This window comes from Podarcis tiliguerta (assembly GCF_965153285.1).
Source record: "Podarcis tiliguerta genome assembly, chromosome: 7".
NCBI classification, from domain to species: Eukaryota; Metazoa; Chordata; class Lepidosauria; order Squamata; family Lacertidae; genus Podarcis; species Podarcis tiliguerta.
The window spans coordinates 19,564,752-19,581,187 of record NC_139540.1 but is presented as its reverse complement, the minus strand read 5'-3'; the positions used below and the strand labels follow the sequence as shown (position 1 = coordinate 19,581,187).

The 16,436-nt window shown below is 41.6% G+C and overlaps 1 protein-coding gene across 2 annotated transcripts; it reads left to right on the top strand.

The window, feature by feature from the left end:
• The first annotated feature begins 268 nt into the window (after nt 1–268).
• On the top strand, nt 269–16,373 carry EBAG9 (estrogen receptor binding site associated antigen 9). 2 transcript variants are annotated; one of them, XM_083450750.1, is made up of 7 exons: nt 269–556; nt 8,170–8,267; nt 10,364–10,442; nt 10,568–10,726; nt 11,733–11,840; nt 13,395–13,486; nt 15,868–16,373. In XM_083450750.1, the coding sequence occupies exons 2-7, from the start codon at nt 8,185–8,187 to the stop codon at nt 15,986–15,988; spliced, it is 642 nt and encodes a 213-aa protein (XP_083306876.1). In that variant the 5' UTR covers nt 269–556; nt 8,170–8,184; the 3' UTR covers nt 15,989–16,373. The 2 variants fall into 2 exon arrangements, with proteins under 2 accessions (XP_083306876.1, XP_083306875.1); XM_083450749.1 differs by lacking the exon at nt 8,170–8,267 and having other exon boundaries at nt 296–556.
• Nucleotides 16,374–16,436: the final 63 nt, after the last annotated feature.

Below are 16,436 nucleotides of genomic sequence, written 5' to 3'. Positions count from 1 at the left end.
CAGATGTTTTTAAATTTATGGAGTGAATTACAAATAAACAAAACGTTAATACTGCATTTTTCTGTGAGCCTGACAGTTAATTTTCTTCCGGCTATGCATGCCAGTCATTTAAAAGCCCCGCCCATCTCTCCTCCCCCTCCCCCCGCGCGCCTTCCTCGGGCCAACGTGCGAGATGACGCCTCGGAAGGCGGAGACAGCACACTGAGGCGCTTGCGCAAAACGCCTTTTCCGCTTCCTGTCTTCTTCCTCGCTATTCTGCGCCTGGTTGGCCGAGAGCGGCGGGGCGCGGTCGGAAGAGGCGGAGTCGAGCTCGCGAGCGGGTCTCCCAGGTGACAGCGAGGCCGGGCTGGCGGCAACGGCCTATGAGGGAAGAAGCAAGCGATGGCAGCAGCGGCGGCGGCGGCAGCAGCAGCAGCGGCGGCAACGGCCACGTCTGAGCGGGAGGCCGCGTCCGCCCTTGAATGAAGGGAGTCCGCGGTCGCCGAGGGAAGCGGCTCCCCCTCGGCTCGCGCCGCCGCCGTCGTGTCGCCTCTTCTCCCGCTTGGCGCTGGACAAGGTGAGCGGGCGCCGGGGAGGCGCTGCCCGCCCTGGAGCCGCCTCGTCCCGGGGGGTGAGCTGGGCAGCTGCTTCCCCGGCTCGGAGAGGAAGCAGGCGGGCCCCGACCCTCCCTCGGCCCGCCTGCGAGCCCTGATGGGGCGGCCGCTGGTTGGCCAGCCGCGGTTCTCCCCCCGCTTCCCAGTGGCGGCTCTTCCGCCGGAGCGAGGAGTTCCAACTTACCCGGCCCTCGCTTCCCCTCTGCCGAGCTCAGCTAACCAGGGAAGCCCCAAAAGGTGTTCTTTCCCGCTTCCCACCTTGTAAAGTAAGAGTCGCAGCCTGCCTCGCGGGGTTGTTGTGGAAAGCCAGCGGGAGGTGTTCTGCGGCACCCCTTTTGCAAAAAGAAAAAAGGAGTTTTATTCGGGCATGTGCTTTTTGCTTTATGAGGGGGAGAGAAAAGAGAAGAAGAATCTTTATTTGCATCAGCCACTAGCCATAGCAATAAAATAAAATGTACTGAAGATAGAGGTAGAAGCTTAGCTGTAGAAAATACAGTTTGGGGGGTTTACATCAATAATCAAATAATAGATCTTATTCTAATTGCCCCGACTAAAAACCTTGCAGTTTTTCTGTCGTCGATGTGCTGAAAGGAAGGACACAGTAGCAGTAGTTGAGTGACCCGGCATGGACAATGATACAGGGGTAATAACCTCGGTCCTCAAATCTTTATAAAGAGTGCAAGCCAGAAGCACATGAGTTAACTGACACGATACTGCCATCTCCACATGGACATAGCTGTTTTTCCGGTGGAATTTTTTGAAATCGACCCTCAAGTCCAGCTGAAGACAGTACAGTGGTACCTCAGGTTACATACGCTTCAGGTTACAGACTCCGCTAACCCAGAAATAGTGCTTCAGGTTAAGAACTTTGCTTCAGGATGAGAACAGAAATCGTGCTCCAGCGGTGCGGCAGCAGCAGCAGGCCCCATTAGCTAAAGTGGTGCTTCAGGTTAAGAACAGTTTCAGGTTAAGTACAAACCTCCGGAACGAATTAAGTACTTAACCTGAGGTACCACTGTATATTCAATCTTGCAAAAGTGAAAGCGCATCTGTATTTTGGAATTGTTAAATTTTGCAAATTGGGTGCCAAAGTGTCAAAATGACTAGGCGGAAAATAATCATGTTGTTGTGTTGTATAGTCGTTTGGTCGTGTCCGACTCTTCGTGACTCCATGGACCAGAGCACGCCAGGACAAAATAATCATACCATGGACAAAATTTCCTTATTGTGGCCAAATTATTCTCTCGCTCGATACCATATAGGCACTGTCTAATTAAATTATTTGCTTCGCTGAAGCCCAGTGTTAGTAACTGTTGTGGTGATGAACCAGAAAAGTAAAGCTTTTGGTTGACAATTTTAGTCCAAGCACTCTCATGACAATCTTGAAATGCTAAGGGTAGTAGGCCAGTGGAGTTTAAATTTAGGCAAAGCCATGCAGGAATTGCGACTGAAGAATCCCCGACACATGTCCATCCAACCTTGGGTTTAAACCCTCTTGATAGATAGTGCAGGTAAGCACACACACATTCAATATGTTAGTTCCTGAGGTCAGTGGGGAAATGAAACTGGAAGGAATACAGGCAGGGATAATGGCAGTAAAGTGTAAACGTGTGGAAAACACAGTTGCAGCAATCTAGCGGTGTTCATGATAAACATCATGGCACTGGTTAGTTACTGTTATTAGCATCTGTAGTTAAGTCAAAGGCCATAACCTCGTTTCGAAGCTCAATTGATAAGCTTGGTTTTCCTTTTGTTGTAATGAGTTGAGTAAAAGTTGGAAGCTGCTAGATCTAAACTAGGTACTATAAATACTAGTGATATTTGTAGTTCTTTATAAAACAGTGCTTGCCACTTGGAACCAAAGCCCACCTTTTTAAAAAGTTCGTGGTGCCCTCTGACATGTGTAGCTAGATAAAACTTCAAGCATTAGGGGATGTACATCACTAGTTCCTCTTGTTCTTTTGAACTTTTAATATGCCTACCTACATGCATCACTTGTGAGATTGCCTTTTTCTTCAAGGAAATACTGAGCTTACTTCTGATATCACAAATTATGAGAACCGTATCTAGAGATAGGGAAAAATGACCTTGATCATGTGAGATGCAGAGAAAAGCTCATTGGCTGTATTTAATGCATGTTATACTGGATGAGACTTCAGACAAGTCCAGCATGCTTAAGCTGGTAAAGGAAGGGGTCACTGACTGTAAACTGTTGTATTGACCTAGTATTTGAGGTGAAAAACTCCATGTTCAACTGTCAAGATGTCTTTACTGCATACCTGTTCCCCTAGATTTGATTCATAATAGCACCTCGAGCTGCATAGTTTATTATTCTAAGTTTGAGTTATGAGATTGACTCTTAAGTCATGGGTATGTCATATTGGCAGTTAAAATTTTAGGATAAGCATTACAGTTACTTCGTTGCAAGTCTTAACTCTTTGTTTCTAGAAATATTTGCAACCCAAACATGTGCATGTTTACTGGGAAGCAAGTCCCAGTGAGCTCAATTGAATTTGGTGTTGGTTGGAAGGGAAATGGCTATTACTCATGAGTCTTGGTAATTGTGGCTACCAGATTTTTTGTTTTAAATACAGGGTCATATATTTTAGATTCCATTTAAATTGGAACAACTTGAACGTTACACCGTTGAGATTTAAAGGCAAATCTTCTACTTTATGCATTTGACTCACTCTGGTTGTGACACATTAGGAATGCTGGACATGGGTGGGAGTTGCTGTTTGAGCTATAGCTATTTTTTGAGCAGTATGAGTTGACATTTGTGACAATTTGTTTTTTCACACCCATGAAAATCCACAAGAGACGTTCATATGCCTAGCATACGTTATAGTATGTAGTCATGATTACTACTTGTATTGAAAAAAATTAAGGGTTTCCTATATTCAATCTATATATTTTGTCACTTTGAAACAGCAAAACACCTTTTGGCCCCTAGATGAATTTCCAAGCTATCTGGAAGAGTGGCTAATGGGGATAATACGGTTGTCCACATACAGCACCCCACAGTCAATTTCGACTGGACTTAACCATCCAGGTGTCCTTTACCTTTACTCCCTTATGAAAATGAGGGGTTATGAACCATATTTTCTCTTAATTGTACAAGGGCTGTCCCTTGCTCGAACAAATCAAGTACAATAGTGCTAAAGAAGAATTCCTGTACCTAAATGGGGTAAACCAGATAACAAGGACAGGCAGAAAGTAGGGGCAATGCCTATAATTTGAGAGTCTCCTATGCGGGTGGCGCTGTGGGTTAAACCACAGAGCCTAGGACTTGCTGATCAGAAGGTCGGCGGTTCGAATCCCCTTGACAGGGTGAGCTCCCATTGCTCGGTTCCTGCTCCTGCCAACATAGCAGTTTGAAAGCACATCAAAGTGCAAGTAGATAAATAGGTACCGCTCCGACGGGAAGGTAAATGGTGTTTCCATGCACTGCTCTGGTTCGCCAGAAGCGGCTTAGTCATGCTGGCCACATGACCCAGAAGCTGTACGCCAGCTCCCTCAGCCAGTAAAGCGAGATGAGCGCCGCAACCCCAGAGTCGGTCACGGCTGGACCTAATGGTCAGGGGTCCCTTTATCTTTTTACTGGGACAAAGTCATAACTTGCAAACCTCTTATCATAGCCTTCCTTTATTTACCTTTGCTCTAAATGAAAAAGCTCCAACTATTTCATCCTTCACTTGTTAGAGGAGTAGCTTCAGGCCCCTGCTAATTTTGGTTGTCTTTCTCTGTACCTTTTCCACCTCGGCAAGATGCAGTTACTGGAACTGTGCACAGTATTCCATGTGAAGTTTGATCATAGATTTGTATAAGGCCATTATAGTATTGGTCTTTTTATTTTAATACTTTTCCTGTTCATCTCCAGCATGGAATTTGCCATTTTCATAATGCAGGATTGATGTTTGCATTGAGCTATTCAACACGACTTCAAGATTGCTTGCCTGAGTAGTAGCCACCAGATCAAGCCCCGTCACTGTATATATGAAACTAGGATTTTCTTCCCCAGTGTGCATCACTTCCTGCTTAACTAAACGCCATTTTCTCTTTTAGTACCCATTCAACTCTTTATTTGGAGCTCTTTATTATCCCTTTTCATTTAATCACCCCATATAATTTGGTGTCATCAACAAACTTGGCCACCATATAGTCTAGCTCTCTAAACAACCTACAGCAGACAATCTTAAAGAGGTTGTATTGGATTACCCATGGCTTCTGAGATGACAAAGGGAAGTCCAAAAGGATGGCAAACACTATAGGCCAAAGACTTCAGTTTTAACTGAAGGGAGAAAAGTGAGCAGGCTGGAGAGATTGCACTAACTGTGTGTTGCTTTGGCAACCAATATGAACTTTTCTTACATACCTGAGGTATGACTTGTGAGGACTTGTGCAGAGAGTTATGGGCCATTTACACTTCAGAACAATCCAGGAAAGTAGACTAAGAACGTAGAAGATGATGATGGAAATGAGACTGGTGGGCATAAAATCATAAAATTGTAAGCTGGAACAGACTCAACTTACAATTCAACCCCCTGCAATGCAGAAGTTCTGCCCACAGCCGTCTCTGGGTGAGCTCAAACCATTAACCTTCTGGGTAGCAGCCAGGTGTTCTCTTGGGAGCTACGATTCAATGACAGGGACTCACTGAATCTGAGATATGCTTAAGGTACATGGTAGGACAACCTCCTTGCAGTGGAGAGTCTTTAAGTCGTGGAAGAAGGTAGAAGGACATTTTCAGAGACAGATACTGTATTTTCAGCCCAGAACTCAAGTTAGTATTTACTAGTTCATTGCAGTGTACATTGGTTGGCAGGTAAAGGGGAGGAGCATCATGAATGTCTGATTGTTCTAAATTTATGTTCTTATTTTATAATTCCACTCTTATCTGGTTGCTGTAACTGGTTGGAGCTGTTGGTTGAGAGAGATTATTTTCATGGCATTTAACAGTTTCATGCTTGTTAACTTTGCAGAATGCATTTGAATCCTTGTGATTTTCAGGGTATTGCTTCAAAGTCTGTTACTAATAGATACTGAATTTATCCCTGAGAAAATACAGATCACTTAACTTACCCCTTCTGTTTCCATCCTCTTAGGTGTATGTGAACCCTTTGCTTATTGAGGCAACTGTGTTACTATAGGGTTATATTCCCCCACCTCGGTTCCCAGTTAGTGTCAAATTGTTTTGTCTTTCTTTTTTTGGTGGGGGAAGAATTGTGGGTTGTATCCAGCTAAATCATTATTGAAGTAGGTCTGTAGAAATCAATAGTTTTAGGTTAGCCATGTTCATTGAATTCAGCAGCTCTACACTGAGGATAACTTTGTTAGATTCAACCAGTGCTTTTTTCTGGGGGGTACGCATACCCCTAAACATTTTGTGAGTCTTTGTCCATTTGTCCATTTACTGTATTTATTTTCCCCGATTTGAACTATAAAATGGTATTTTTCTTGAGCCAAAATGAGAGTACCCCTAAACATTTTTTTTTGAAAAAAAATCCACTGGATTCAACCCAAAGTGTGAAGATAAATGTTTTTTCTTTCTCAGGGGGAACTCCATCTTGGCCTGCAAACCTAGGCATGCTTAGTTGAAGTGAATGAAATAATGCTTTTGACATTGATTGGCTTCTGTTCATTTTATACATTAATTCCAGTGCAGGAGAATCTTCATCTTCGAATCTACAGATATCTTTTTGGAGGGGTTATTTGTCCTGATACACCTGATATGTGCATAGTCAGCTTCTTTGTACATTTTTCTTACTGACCTTTATAAAGCCTCACACAGTTGAGTTACAACTATTTAACTTGTGTGAATTCAGCTTTTTACACTTGGCTGAAAAAAGAGGGTTGACCATCCGGGGGGTGGGGGTGGGAATGTTGGCAATCTCACAGTACCCTTACATATTTTGAAACATCTTCAGAAACTTCGTTGCTGTGCCATTGCCAGAAGTTTCCACAGGTAGATAAGCTTGGTGGATGAAGTTGGAGTTGCATGTGTTACCCCTTCTTCTCTCCCCTGTGCTTTCCTTACTCTTGCCACTGAAGCATCAGTTGCTGCTGAGCATTAAGAGCTCCCCCCCCCTTTTTTTTTTGAATGATGAAGCACCTTCCCTCCTAAATGAAGGGCAAGGCAGTAACAGCACAGGATTCCCGCCTGCCACTACTGCCTTCCATCATGCTATTTACTCTTCTATTCTTCTTGCCATTTACAGTACACTTATGATATATTATGGGATATGAGGATATGCTTCAACCTCATGCTGTCTTAATAAAGTTATTTGTGGACATAAAATGCAATTCCTATATACAGTTTGTAAGAATAAAAAAACATAGGCATTATGACATACAGACAAGACCTTGTTAGATAACAGAATTCCAAATATGCTTTAAAGCTCCTGGGAGGACTATACAGTAGTTTCTGTATAATAGAATAGATTTTGAGTTGTAGGACTCTCAATTATTTCACAAAATTGCACCGTTGAAGCTGAAATGGTGATAGTTATTGTCTGGGAATTATTTTTCTATGTTTGAAAGAATTCCTTGATGGTTATTCCCAGGTGAATATGTATAGGATTGCAGGCTTCGTGTTGCATATCATGAGAAAATGTAGGGTTAACTGACTTCATGGTGGAAGTAACACTGACTGCTCTGAACTGTAATAAACTCTTGATGAGTGCCAGAATGGTAAGCGTTACGGGCTGTATGTTTACAGAGTGGGAGTACAGGAGAAAGTTCATATTTGTATTTTCCAGTTTAAGTCTGTCTGTGAATGAGACATAAAAAGATCCAAAATACTATTCATTGCATTAATGAAATCAAGTGAAAAACAGAGTGTGTGATTGACTTTTCATTAATTAGTATAAACTTTTTTTAAAAAATTCAGATTAGCTTCTTGTGAAGCCCTGTTGAAGTGCAGTGGAAACTCACTTGAATAAATAGTCACTCAGTTGATAAACTATGGCAAGTAAGATTTGCTTCCATGCAGGGAATATTTGGTTGAGGCAGAGAGGTGGGTCTTTTGTTCACTTCAGGCTGTTAATGTGTCAGAAGTTATTAGCATAGGTTTGTATGGGCAGGCAGGCTAGTAATTTTTTGTGACTTTAAAAATTAATAGTAAGTTGAATGCCCTGATGCTGCAGTTATTGAAAACCATTTGTGGAACTTGATAAAGAAGAGAAGCACACACTTGAATTATAGTTTTTCCATTTTTATTTGGACTATTTAAGTGTCTGATTCCAAATTATCTTTATGGGGCTTAGGGAGTGAAGTGCAAAGGAAATTTAGAGAACCCACCTCTCCCCTGGACCTGATAAATTCAAGAGGCTGCTTATAGTTTGGCTTCTTAATATCTGCTTTCCTTGGTAAAAAAGCAAGACTTGAAGGTGGTCTGAAAAAAATATGTAAACTAATGAATTCAGTGAGCATAAATAGAGAAGGGCTGGCTAGGCCTAGTTTTGATGTTACAGCCAAAGAGTGGTTTAGCGAATGGGAATGGCTTTGTTCCTGCATCCATAAGGTAGTAAAAAGTTGTGTAATACATGTCAGCATAATTGTATTAATTCTTTTGCAGGTGAAGACTTTCACCATGGCCATTACACAGTTCCGTCTTTTTAAAATTTGTACATGCCTGGCAGCAGTACTGTCTTTTTTTAAGCGCTTAATATGCAGGTAAATAGCTTCTCTTGCATGTGATTTTGGTTTAATTGTAAGGTTTTCCCCCCTCTTCATTTGTGAAGAACTTTGTTTTCTTATTTAATTTCAGGCTGTGTAAAGCTCTACCTTAATTTGCATGGTTACACGTTTAAATGAGTTGTAACGAAAAGAGTTATAAAATATATATATATCATTTCATTCCTTATTTGGACTGCTAAGAAATAGCCATGACAGTTGTTTTAAAGCATCTACTTTCACCTCTTCTTTTTCATGCCATCTATATAACCTTTTCTGGAACTTCTGGAGTACCTGGAAATGTTGAACTTTTTTTTTCTGGTTTGAAACAACACTTTTAGCAACATAGAAGCTAACAATGTGAACATTTCTTTGGAAAAAGGAAATGCTATGCTGCAAAAGCAACAGAGACTGCTGGGACACCTTAAGCCACTTATTGTGGCATTAGTATTTGTGGGCCAGAATCCACACCTTTAAATGCATGATGAGGTCATTTTAATTAGCTGACATATCTGCATTAGTGCCCTGGGCTCCTTTAGAGGAATTAATTAAATAGATAAAATTCTGAGTACAGAGAGAAGAGTAAAAAGTCTTCCATTCTTTGTTAGGGACAAAGTCAAGCAGTTCCAGGGAGCAGTAGGTGTCACAATACTTTTCAGGAGTGGGTTTTACCAGAGCTAACCAGATATTGTTTTCATGTGATTGGGTTTTCTGTCCTCAATATTTGTTTGTTTGTTATGTGCATACTCAATATTTTTCCTCTTGATGAATAAGCATAGCTAGTTAATACTGTAAATAAGCATCAAATAGAAACAATTTCAGAAAGTCTGGGCAGCAGTAATTACACTGCTCTAAGGTGGCAATGAATCTTTATCTGTTACCCAATCCCCCCCCCCCCCCGGCCAAAGAAAAACCATGGACAAATTGAGGCATGCAGTTAGTATCATAGAATCATTTCATTGGAAGGGACCATAAGGATCATCTAGTCCACCTTTCTGGAATTCAGGAATCTTTCGCCCAAAGTGGGGTTTGAACCCATGGCGCTGAGATTAGGAGTCTCATGCTACCGACTGAGCTATACTACTTTTTTTTTTTTAAAAAAAAAAAGGTAGAAGTATGCTCGTTGCTTCTGTAGTTTTCATTCAGTAGTGGTTCTATGAACTTTAATTTGGTTCAAGATTGAACCTTGAAAATATCAACACTTTACTTAAAAATTAGAAAACAAAAGTACAGTCCATGTGAAGATTTTGGTAGTTACAGCATAGTTCCCATTCCTGGCAAGCCTCGCTTATTATTCTCTCTGGCTTTATACTCACTCACTCACCACCACCACCACCCCAATATAAATAGTGAGAAGCATGCATACAATAAATAATGTTAAACACTGTTCCATCCATTTGGGCTGCATGATTCAAGAAATTCAGCAAGGCTTTATTGAACTAAAGACTCAAAGCTGTGTCTTCCAGGCACAGTTCTCTCTTCAAAGTTCAAAGTTCTTTACACACTTCAGTGCCTGCATTTTGGTACAGAGAAACTATTCAGGCTACTGCTTCAGTTAATGTCCCAACACAAGAATTTTAATGGCCAGATTCCACAGGAGGAGGAGCAATTGGAAAAGGAAGTGACCTCTTCTTTTTATATATTGTAAACCAGGGGGAGCTAATAAGATGCTCTCCCCATCCAGCATGTGCAATGGTTGGAGTCAAAGAGAATTGTAGTCCATACTATCTAGATGTCATCACACTGTGTATGTGTTCCCTTCCAAATCACAGATGTGCAAGCAGGAGTCTGTACCTTGGTAAGAAGTAGTCAGGTATGTTAATTCTTACGAAGGAAATCACTTGCATCAGCTGAGAGACATCTACAGTAACTAGGATAGTAGTGGGAGGTTTAAATTAAGATAAAGATATAGACCAGCACTTCTTCAAAAGCAGATATTAATCTTTGCTTGTTCACACAAAAGTTACTAACCTTTTCACTCCACTACATTTTCACTTAGCTATGTTCAATCATTTTCTTTAACATATTTAGCCTTACTAATAGCTTTTAGTGTTCATGTTTTCAGAGCTAAGAAGATCCTTGCCTTTCTTTTTCAGGACTGGAAGAGGGCGAAAACTTAGTGGAGATCAAATAACTTTACCAACTACTGTGGATTACTCGTTGGTTCCAAAGCAGGTAATACATTTTAATGTCAGTGATTGAACAATAGTAATTCCAAGTGGCTCAGTCAAATATAGATTGTTTTTTATGAGTGTGAAGCTGCAAATAGAAAGCTGAAGTCTCGCTGTTTTCATCTTTAGTCAGAAGTAGAAGACTGGACTTCGTGGGATGAAGATGCACCGACAAGCGTGAAGATTGAAGGTGGCAATGGCGATGTGGCCAATCAGCAAAATGGTTTGGAAGAAATGGAGCCTGACTATTTTAAGGACATGACGCCAACAATAAGGAAAACACAGAAAGTAGGTTTCAGGCACGCGTGACACCAAACATTATGTAACATCTTATAAAGTAGTCCTTATTAGTATTTTGTGCAAAGGAAATTTCTTTGTGTGAATCAGCTGGTCTGGTGCATTTTACTATTTTAATGCAACAACATGGTTCTATGTGGCAGAGGGATAACATGCAAAATTAAAGGTGTTACTCCATCTCGATCTCTTAACTAGCTAGTCTGGGTTGCTACAAGTACAGCAGCATGGATAGTTACATTATTGCTGCTTGTATCAAATTTTGGAGACTTCAGAGGAAGCTTACTCCTTTCAGTAGCTTAGAACTTCATTTGTAATCAGGTGACTGGCTTGTATGTTTACTGGCGACAGTATGATACCAAGGGAGTTGGTGCAATTAAGCTTTCCAGAGCAGCGTTGACTTGGTTCAGAAGCATACGAGCCTTCATAAGCTTTGGTTTTGTCCCTTTTCTCCTCCTTGGTATGCACAAAGAGGAAATCATAAGCACCTTTTCTGTTTTTAAACAGGCCATGGAGGTCTGTTTTGGCCCAAACATGGGAAACACCAGTTTGTTTAACTCTGGTTAGTGGAAACACACTGAAATCTGAGACCATGGTTTAATCGTGGCTAAATTCTCGCTGACGAGCTTAAGTAAACCAGCGTTACCAAAATTTGGACATAACGGGAAACCATATTTTAAAGTGGGATGCAGATGCTTCTGATTGTTTGGCTGCAAGAGGTTGGGAGGGAGAGTGAGCAGCACAAGTCTAAAGGTCATGAAGAGTGGTTCATTGTTTGGGGAGTGTGGGAATGATTGTGTGCACGAGTTTCCTTCCAATTCACAGTTGTGCAGGTGTGAGTGTGTACCTTATTGTCAAGTAGTCAGATATCATATTGTCATGAGGCATGATTCATTGTGGCCGCAGTAGGTTAATGAGCTGAAAATCTTGCAATTCATTCTGTTAATAATGGAGGTATTTATGATATGTTTTGTATTTCCTCTCCAATGTTATATTGCAGATTATTGTTAAAAAACGCGAACCCTTAACTTTTGGGAACCAGGATGTCAGTGCAGGATTTTCTAGTAGATTAGCAGCTACACAAGACACTCCTTTTATTCATCAGTCTGTAAGTATCTTCTCTGTACTGATCACTTTCTGTGTTTAGATAACGTTTTCTCTCAGAAGAATGTGTAACCATTTTTGCTTTTTCAGAGGCAGGTTGTATAGTTGGAATGTCTCTTAAGGGTACTTTCCAATGCCAAATCTCCAAAGGCAGCACTTTGTTTTAAAGAGTGTATCTTGAAACTTGTTGATTGTATCACTCCTACCTGTACTCCTACCTCCCATAATACAAAAGACCTGCTAAATTGCAAAATAAAAATGGTTGAACTGCCAAAGCCTCACCCTTCCAAGCATTGACCAGCTATTTTCGTGGCTTGTTGTAGAGTAGCTTCAGGCATGGCTCACTACACTTTCTTTTCTGCTTATTGTTATCCATGGCATATTAGCCCAGCTGCAGTATTGGTTGATCCAGTCTGCTCCCCCAGCTTTCAGATTGTAGGATTGATTCAATTCATTCACTTCCCACTTAACCCCTATTACAGGGGTGTCCAAACTTTTTTCAAAGAGGGCCAGATTTGATGAAGTGAACATGCGTGAGGGCCAACTAAAGGGCTGACCAAAGGTGTTGAACCATTTTTCGGATTGAACTTGTTGAGCTTTTTATTGGATTTTACCCCAGGGAATAAATTGCCACAGGGGCTGGATCAAACCGACCGGTGGTCTGGATTAGGCCCCTGAAACAGACTTTGGACATGCCTGCCCTGTTACATACAACAAGTATTTTTGTCAAAATTAAGAACTAAACCAGTGCATCCATTTGTTCTCTCTATCGATAAATGTGGTGATTTTCCACTACCCCTCATGAAAAGGATGTGATGCATTAGACAATTGTCCATAAAAGGAAGTGGTTGTCAACCCCCCCCCCCAAGCCTGCCAAAAGGCTCCCATGGGTGTCAAGGGGACTCTGCTGAATAGGGTGTGTTGTGCTCAGCAGGGGAGCTGAGGGTGAAAGGGGGACTGTGGAAAATCAGGTGGAAGCACCTTCTCTGAGGACTTCCTGCAGTTCTCCCTTTCCCCCTTTTCACCCTGTTCTGCAGCCCACCCCATTCAGCAGGGTGCCCCTAATCCTTGGAAGATGCTGAGGAAGGAGGAGCAAGAAAACTCACCTTGTGCTAACCCCCTTTCTTGGGAACATTTCTGGATCCAATCCTATATATCATGCCTTTCGTTGACATAAATTTAGGATTTCATGTATGTAAAAACTAGGACGTGACAGAGACATCTGTGATAGTTTGCTTTGTCTGCTAGTAAAAACTTCAGGAGTTTTGGACAGATGTTCCCAATGGGAATGTTACAATCTAGTATGGCAGGAACATGGAAGAGTGATGTATGCACAGTTAAGGAATTAATAATGTCTTGGCCAGCACTAGAAAGCAGAAAATGCTTCTGTGTTTTTGGAAGTTCATTCAACACATAGCTGTCTTCATTAAGTAATGTGCAGAGTGGTAGAGTTGCTGTTGCCTAACTAGGATTCCATTCCTATAAATAGGATGACACACCCCTAATGTGGAATAATACTTTTCTGAGATTTGTGTGTTGAATTCTTGTCCTTTTCCAGCCAGAACTGGGAGACTTGGAGACATGGCAGGAAAACAGAAATGCTTGGGAAGAAGAGGAAGATGCCTCCTGGCAAGCAGAAGAGGTTCTTAGGTAAATTTGCACAATCTTATAATTGGCTGTACTGCAAATATTTGCTGTTAACTAGCAGGCATTGATTCAGAGAGGATGCACTTTTAATCGTGTTTGCATGTAACACTAAGCTATAGTTCATTGTTATATGAATGAACCCTTCGGCTTGTATGCTCCTCCCCGACCCCTTTTCCTTTTCTGATATAGTCATGAGCTATTGGAAGCTATTGGGCCATTTTCACTGGCACAGTGAACTTCAGTGCATGCAACAATTGCGACAGTGGTCTGATTAGCACAGAACACTGGATGCAACCCGTTGCTTGTTTTTGAACAGAAGCATGTTCAAGTAGTTAAATTTTAATTGTGGCTTATAGAAACCAGCAAGCTTCATAAACCAGCGTTTGAAATTGGCTTGTGGCGAGTAGAAACTGAAAGCTGCTCACCAGAGGGAGTGGGGAGTGTGCACATTTAAGGTCACCTAAGGTCTTCACTGTGCTGAGCACAGCATTCATATAAGAGAATTTAAAAATACAGTGGTACCTTGAGTTACAAACGCCTCGGGTTACAAATGCTTCAGATTACAAACTCCGCTAACCTGGAAGAGTTGCCTCAGGTTGAGAACTTTGCCCCAGGATGAGAACGGAAATCGTTTTTAGCGGTGCAGCAGCAGCAAGAGGCCCCATTAGTGAAAGCACGCCTCTAGTTAAGAATAGTTCAGGTTAAGAACGAACCTCCAGAACGAATTGTGCGTAACTAGAATTACCACTGTAAACAGAAACCCCAAGTATAAAGAGGCAATACAATTACTGTGAAGATTCATAGCAGCAAAATCATTGCAATTTGAAAAGCCACAACACTTTTGTGAATTTAATATTGGAATGCTGTTCCCAGTGCTGCTCACTTGTCACATATCCAGAGCTTTAGGCACTAGGCCAAGAATTTTCTGTTCACCCAGGCATTTGATTGCTTCTGTTTAAGGCTGTTTTCTGCTCTTAATTTGAACATTTTATTGTTTGGTTCTGTTTTCTTCTGCAATACGCTTTTGCAGATTTGGTTTAAAATCAGGATAAAAATTATGGACCATATCCAGTGCTTCAGTTCTGCTGGCATGATGGACTTTCATGCATGCAGCGGGGCTTCCTCTTCTCTCCGCCCCCCCCCCCCCATCCCCAGATATTCGAGGGCCCTTCTAGAGCAGATTTTTCAGTGTGCACAGGGAGGAGGAGAAGTCTCATTACACCAGTGGAAATATATTGAATGCAGCCCCTTTTATTTGCTTACTTACTTTTTAAAAATACTATTTATCAATAAAAAGTGGAGAAAAGCCCATAACCAGGGTCCAACTCAGCTAAGAGTTTATGAATGACAGCTTCTCCATACCTTCCTATTGCGTACTTAGTCAGCACAAGAACCCAAATAGCGTGGTTTGAAGGCACAAGAAGCCGTGCCTGGATTGGAGCCACATGTACACCATCTTTCTTTCATGATGGAAGAAAGGCGGGATCTGCAGCGTTTGCTAAGGATTCCACGTCATCTTAAGTTGCTGATTAAAAATGGTACAGCGCTTCATTCAAAATCTCATTCTGGTTGGAGAAGCATTGATGAGTGCTGTTTAAGTATAACTGTAAAGATGAGCAGGAAAGGTTGTTGTTATAATATACAGTTGTACCTTGGTTCTCAAACAGAATCCATTCCGGAAGTCTGTTCAACTTCCAAAGACATTCAGAAACCAAGGCGTGGCTTCTGATTGGCTGCAGGAGCTTCCTGTACTCAATCAGAAGGCGTCAGACGTTCGGCTTCCAAAAAAAGTTCACAAAACACTTCAGGGTTTGTGGTGTTCAGGAGCCAAAACGTTCGAGTCACAAGGCGTTCGAGAACCAAGGTACAACACTATACGTATGAGATCTTGGCAAAGAATAGTTTAAATTGTTGGAAATACTAAATCCTTAAAATAATACCTTCCCTAGCCACCAGAGGGCTCAGTATACATCCAAGCCTCTCCCATTCTTGCTTAGAGAACAATCATCGTTCCTTATATTTCACTTTCTTGAGGATTAGTGTTAAGGCCATGGATGGTTTCCCATCCCTTAGTCAAAATACACGGTCTGAAATCTTACCCAACTGCCACGAGAAGGGGTGAATTTTACATCAAACAATGCTCACATCTGTTTTAGCAAGCTTATGTTGGTTAACACGTTCCACTGCTTAGCTCTAAATTGTATTGGAAAGTAGACTATATTCCGTGGGTCGGCCACTATTGGTCGCATCTCAGGCAGCCATTAATTCTGTGTCACTGTATTTGTGCACCTTCTGTATACGGAAAGTATTTGCATCCATTGGATGGAAAGTCATTTCCATCTTTTGCATCCATTGATGCAATTCTATTTTTTGTCAAATTGCAGGCAGCAGAAAATAGCAGAAAGGGAAAAAAGGGCAGCTGAGCAACAAAGGAAGAAAATGGAGAAAGAAGCACAGCGGTTAATGAAGAAAGAACAAAATAAAATTGGTGTGAAGCTGTCCTAACAACATTTGCCTTGGTCTCACGGAGCCAGCAGTGGGGAGAGAATTCAGCTTCATCATTTTGTATTGATCTCAGTATTTTTAGAACTCCGGCTCACTACTTATTTTAAAGCCATCTTGGAAGAGACGGTTGGTTCTTCCATAAAGCAACTGGACAGTTCAAACAACGACAGCATCATCCCATTTAATCCCATCAAGATGGGACAGTGTTTCCTGCAGAAGCCCTATCCCCGTGCACTCCCACTGCGAGAAGAGCTGCTACTTCATAAACTCTTCAAATGCCTGTTTTGAAGCTAAAGGGAAAAGGGTGTAAATAATTGAATGATGGCAATCTATTGTCTATTATGCTTATTACGAGAAAGGTGTGTAATTAAATAATTTTAAAGAATGTGTTGCTTCACTGCTTGTTTTCACAAAACCCTGCCTTTACTGCAGTACTAAGTGCCTCATT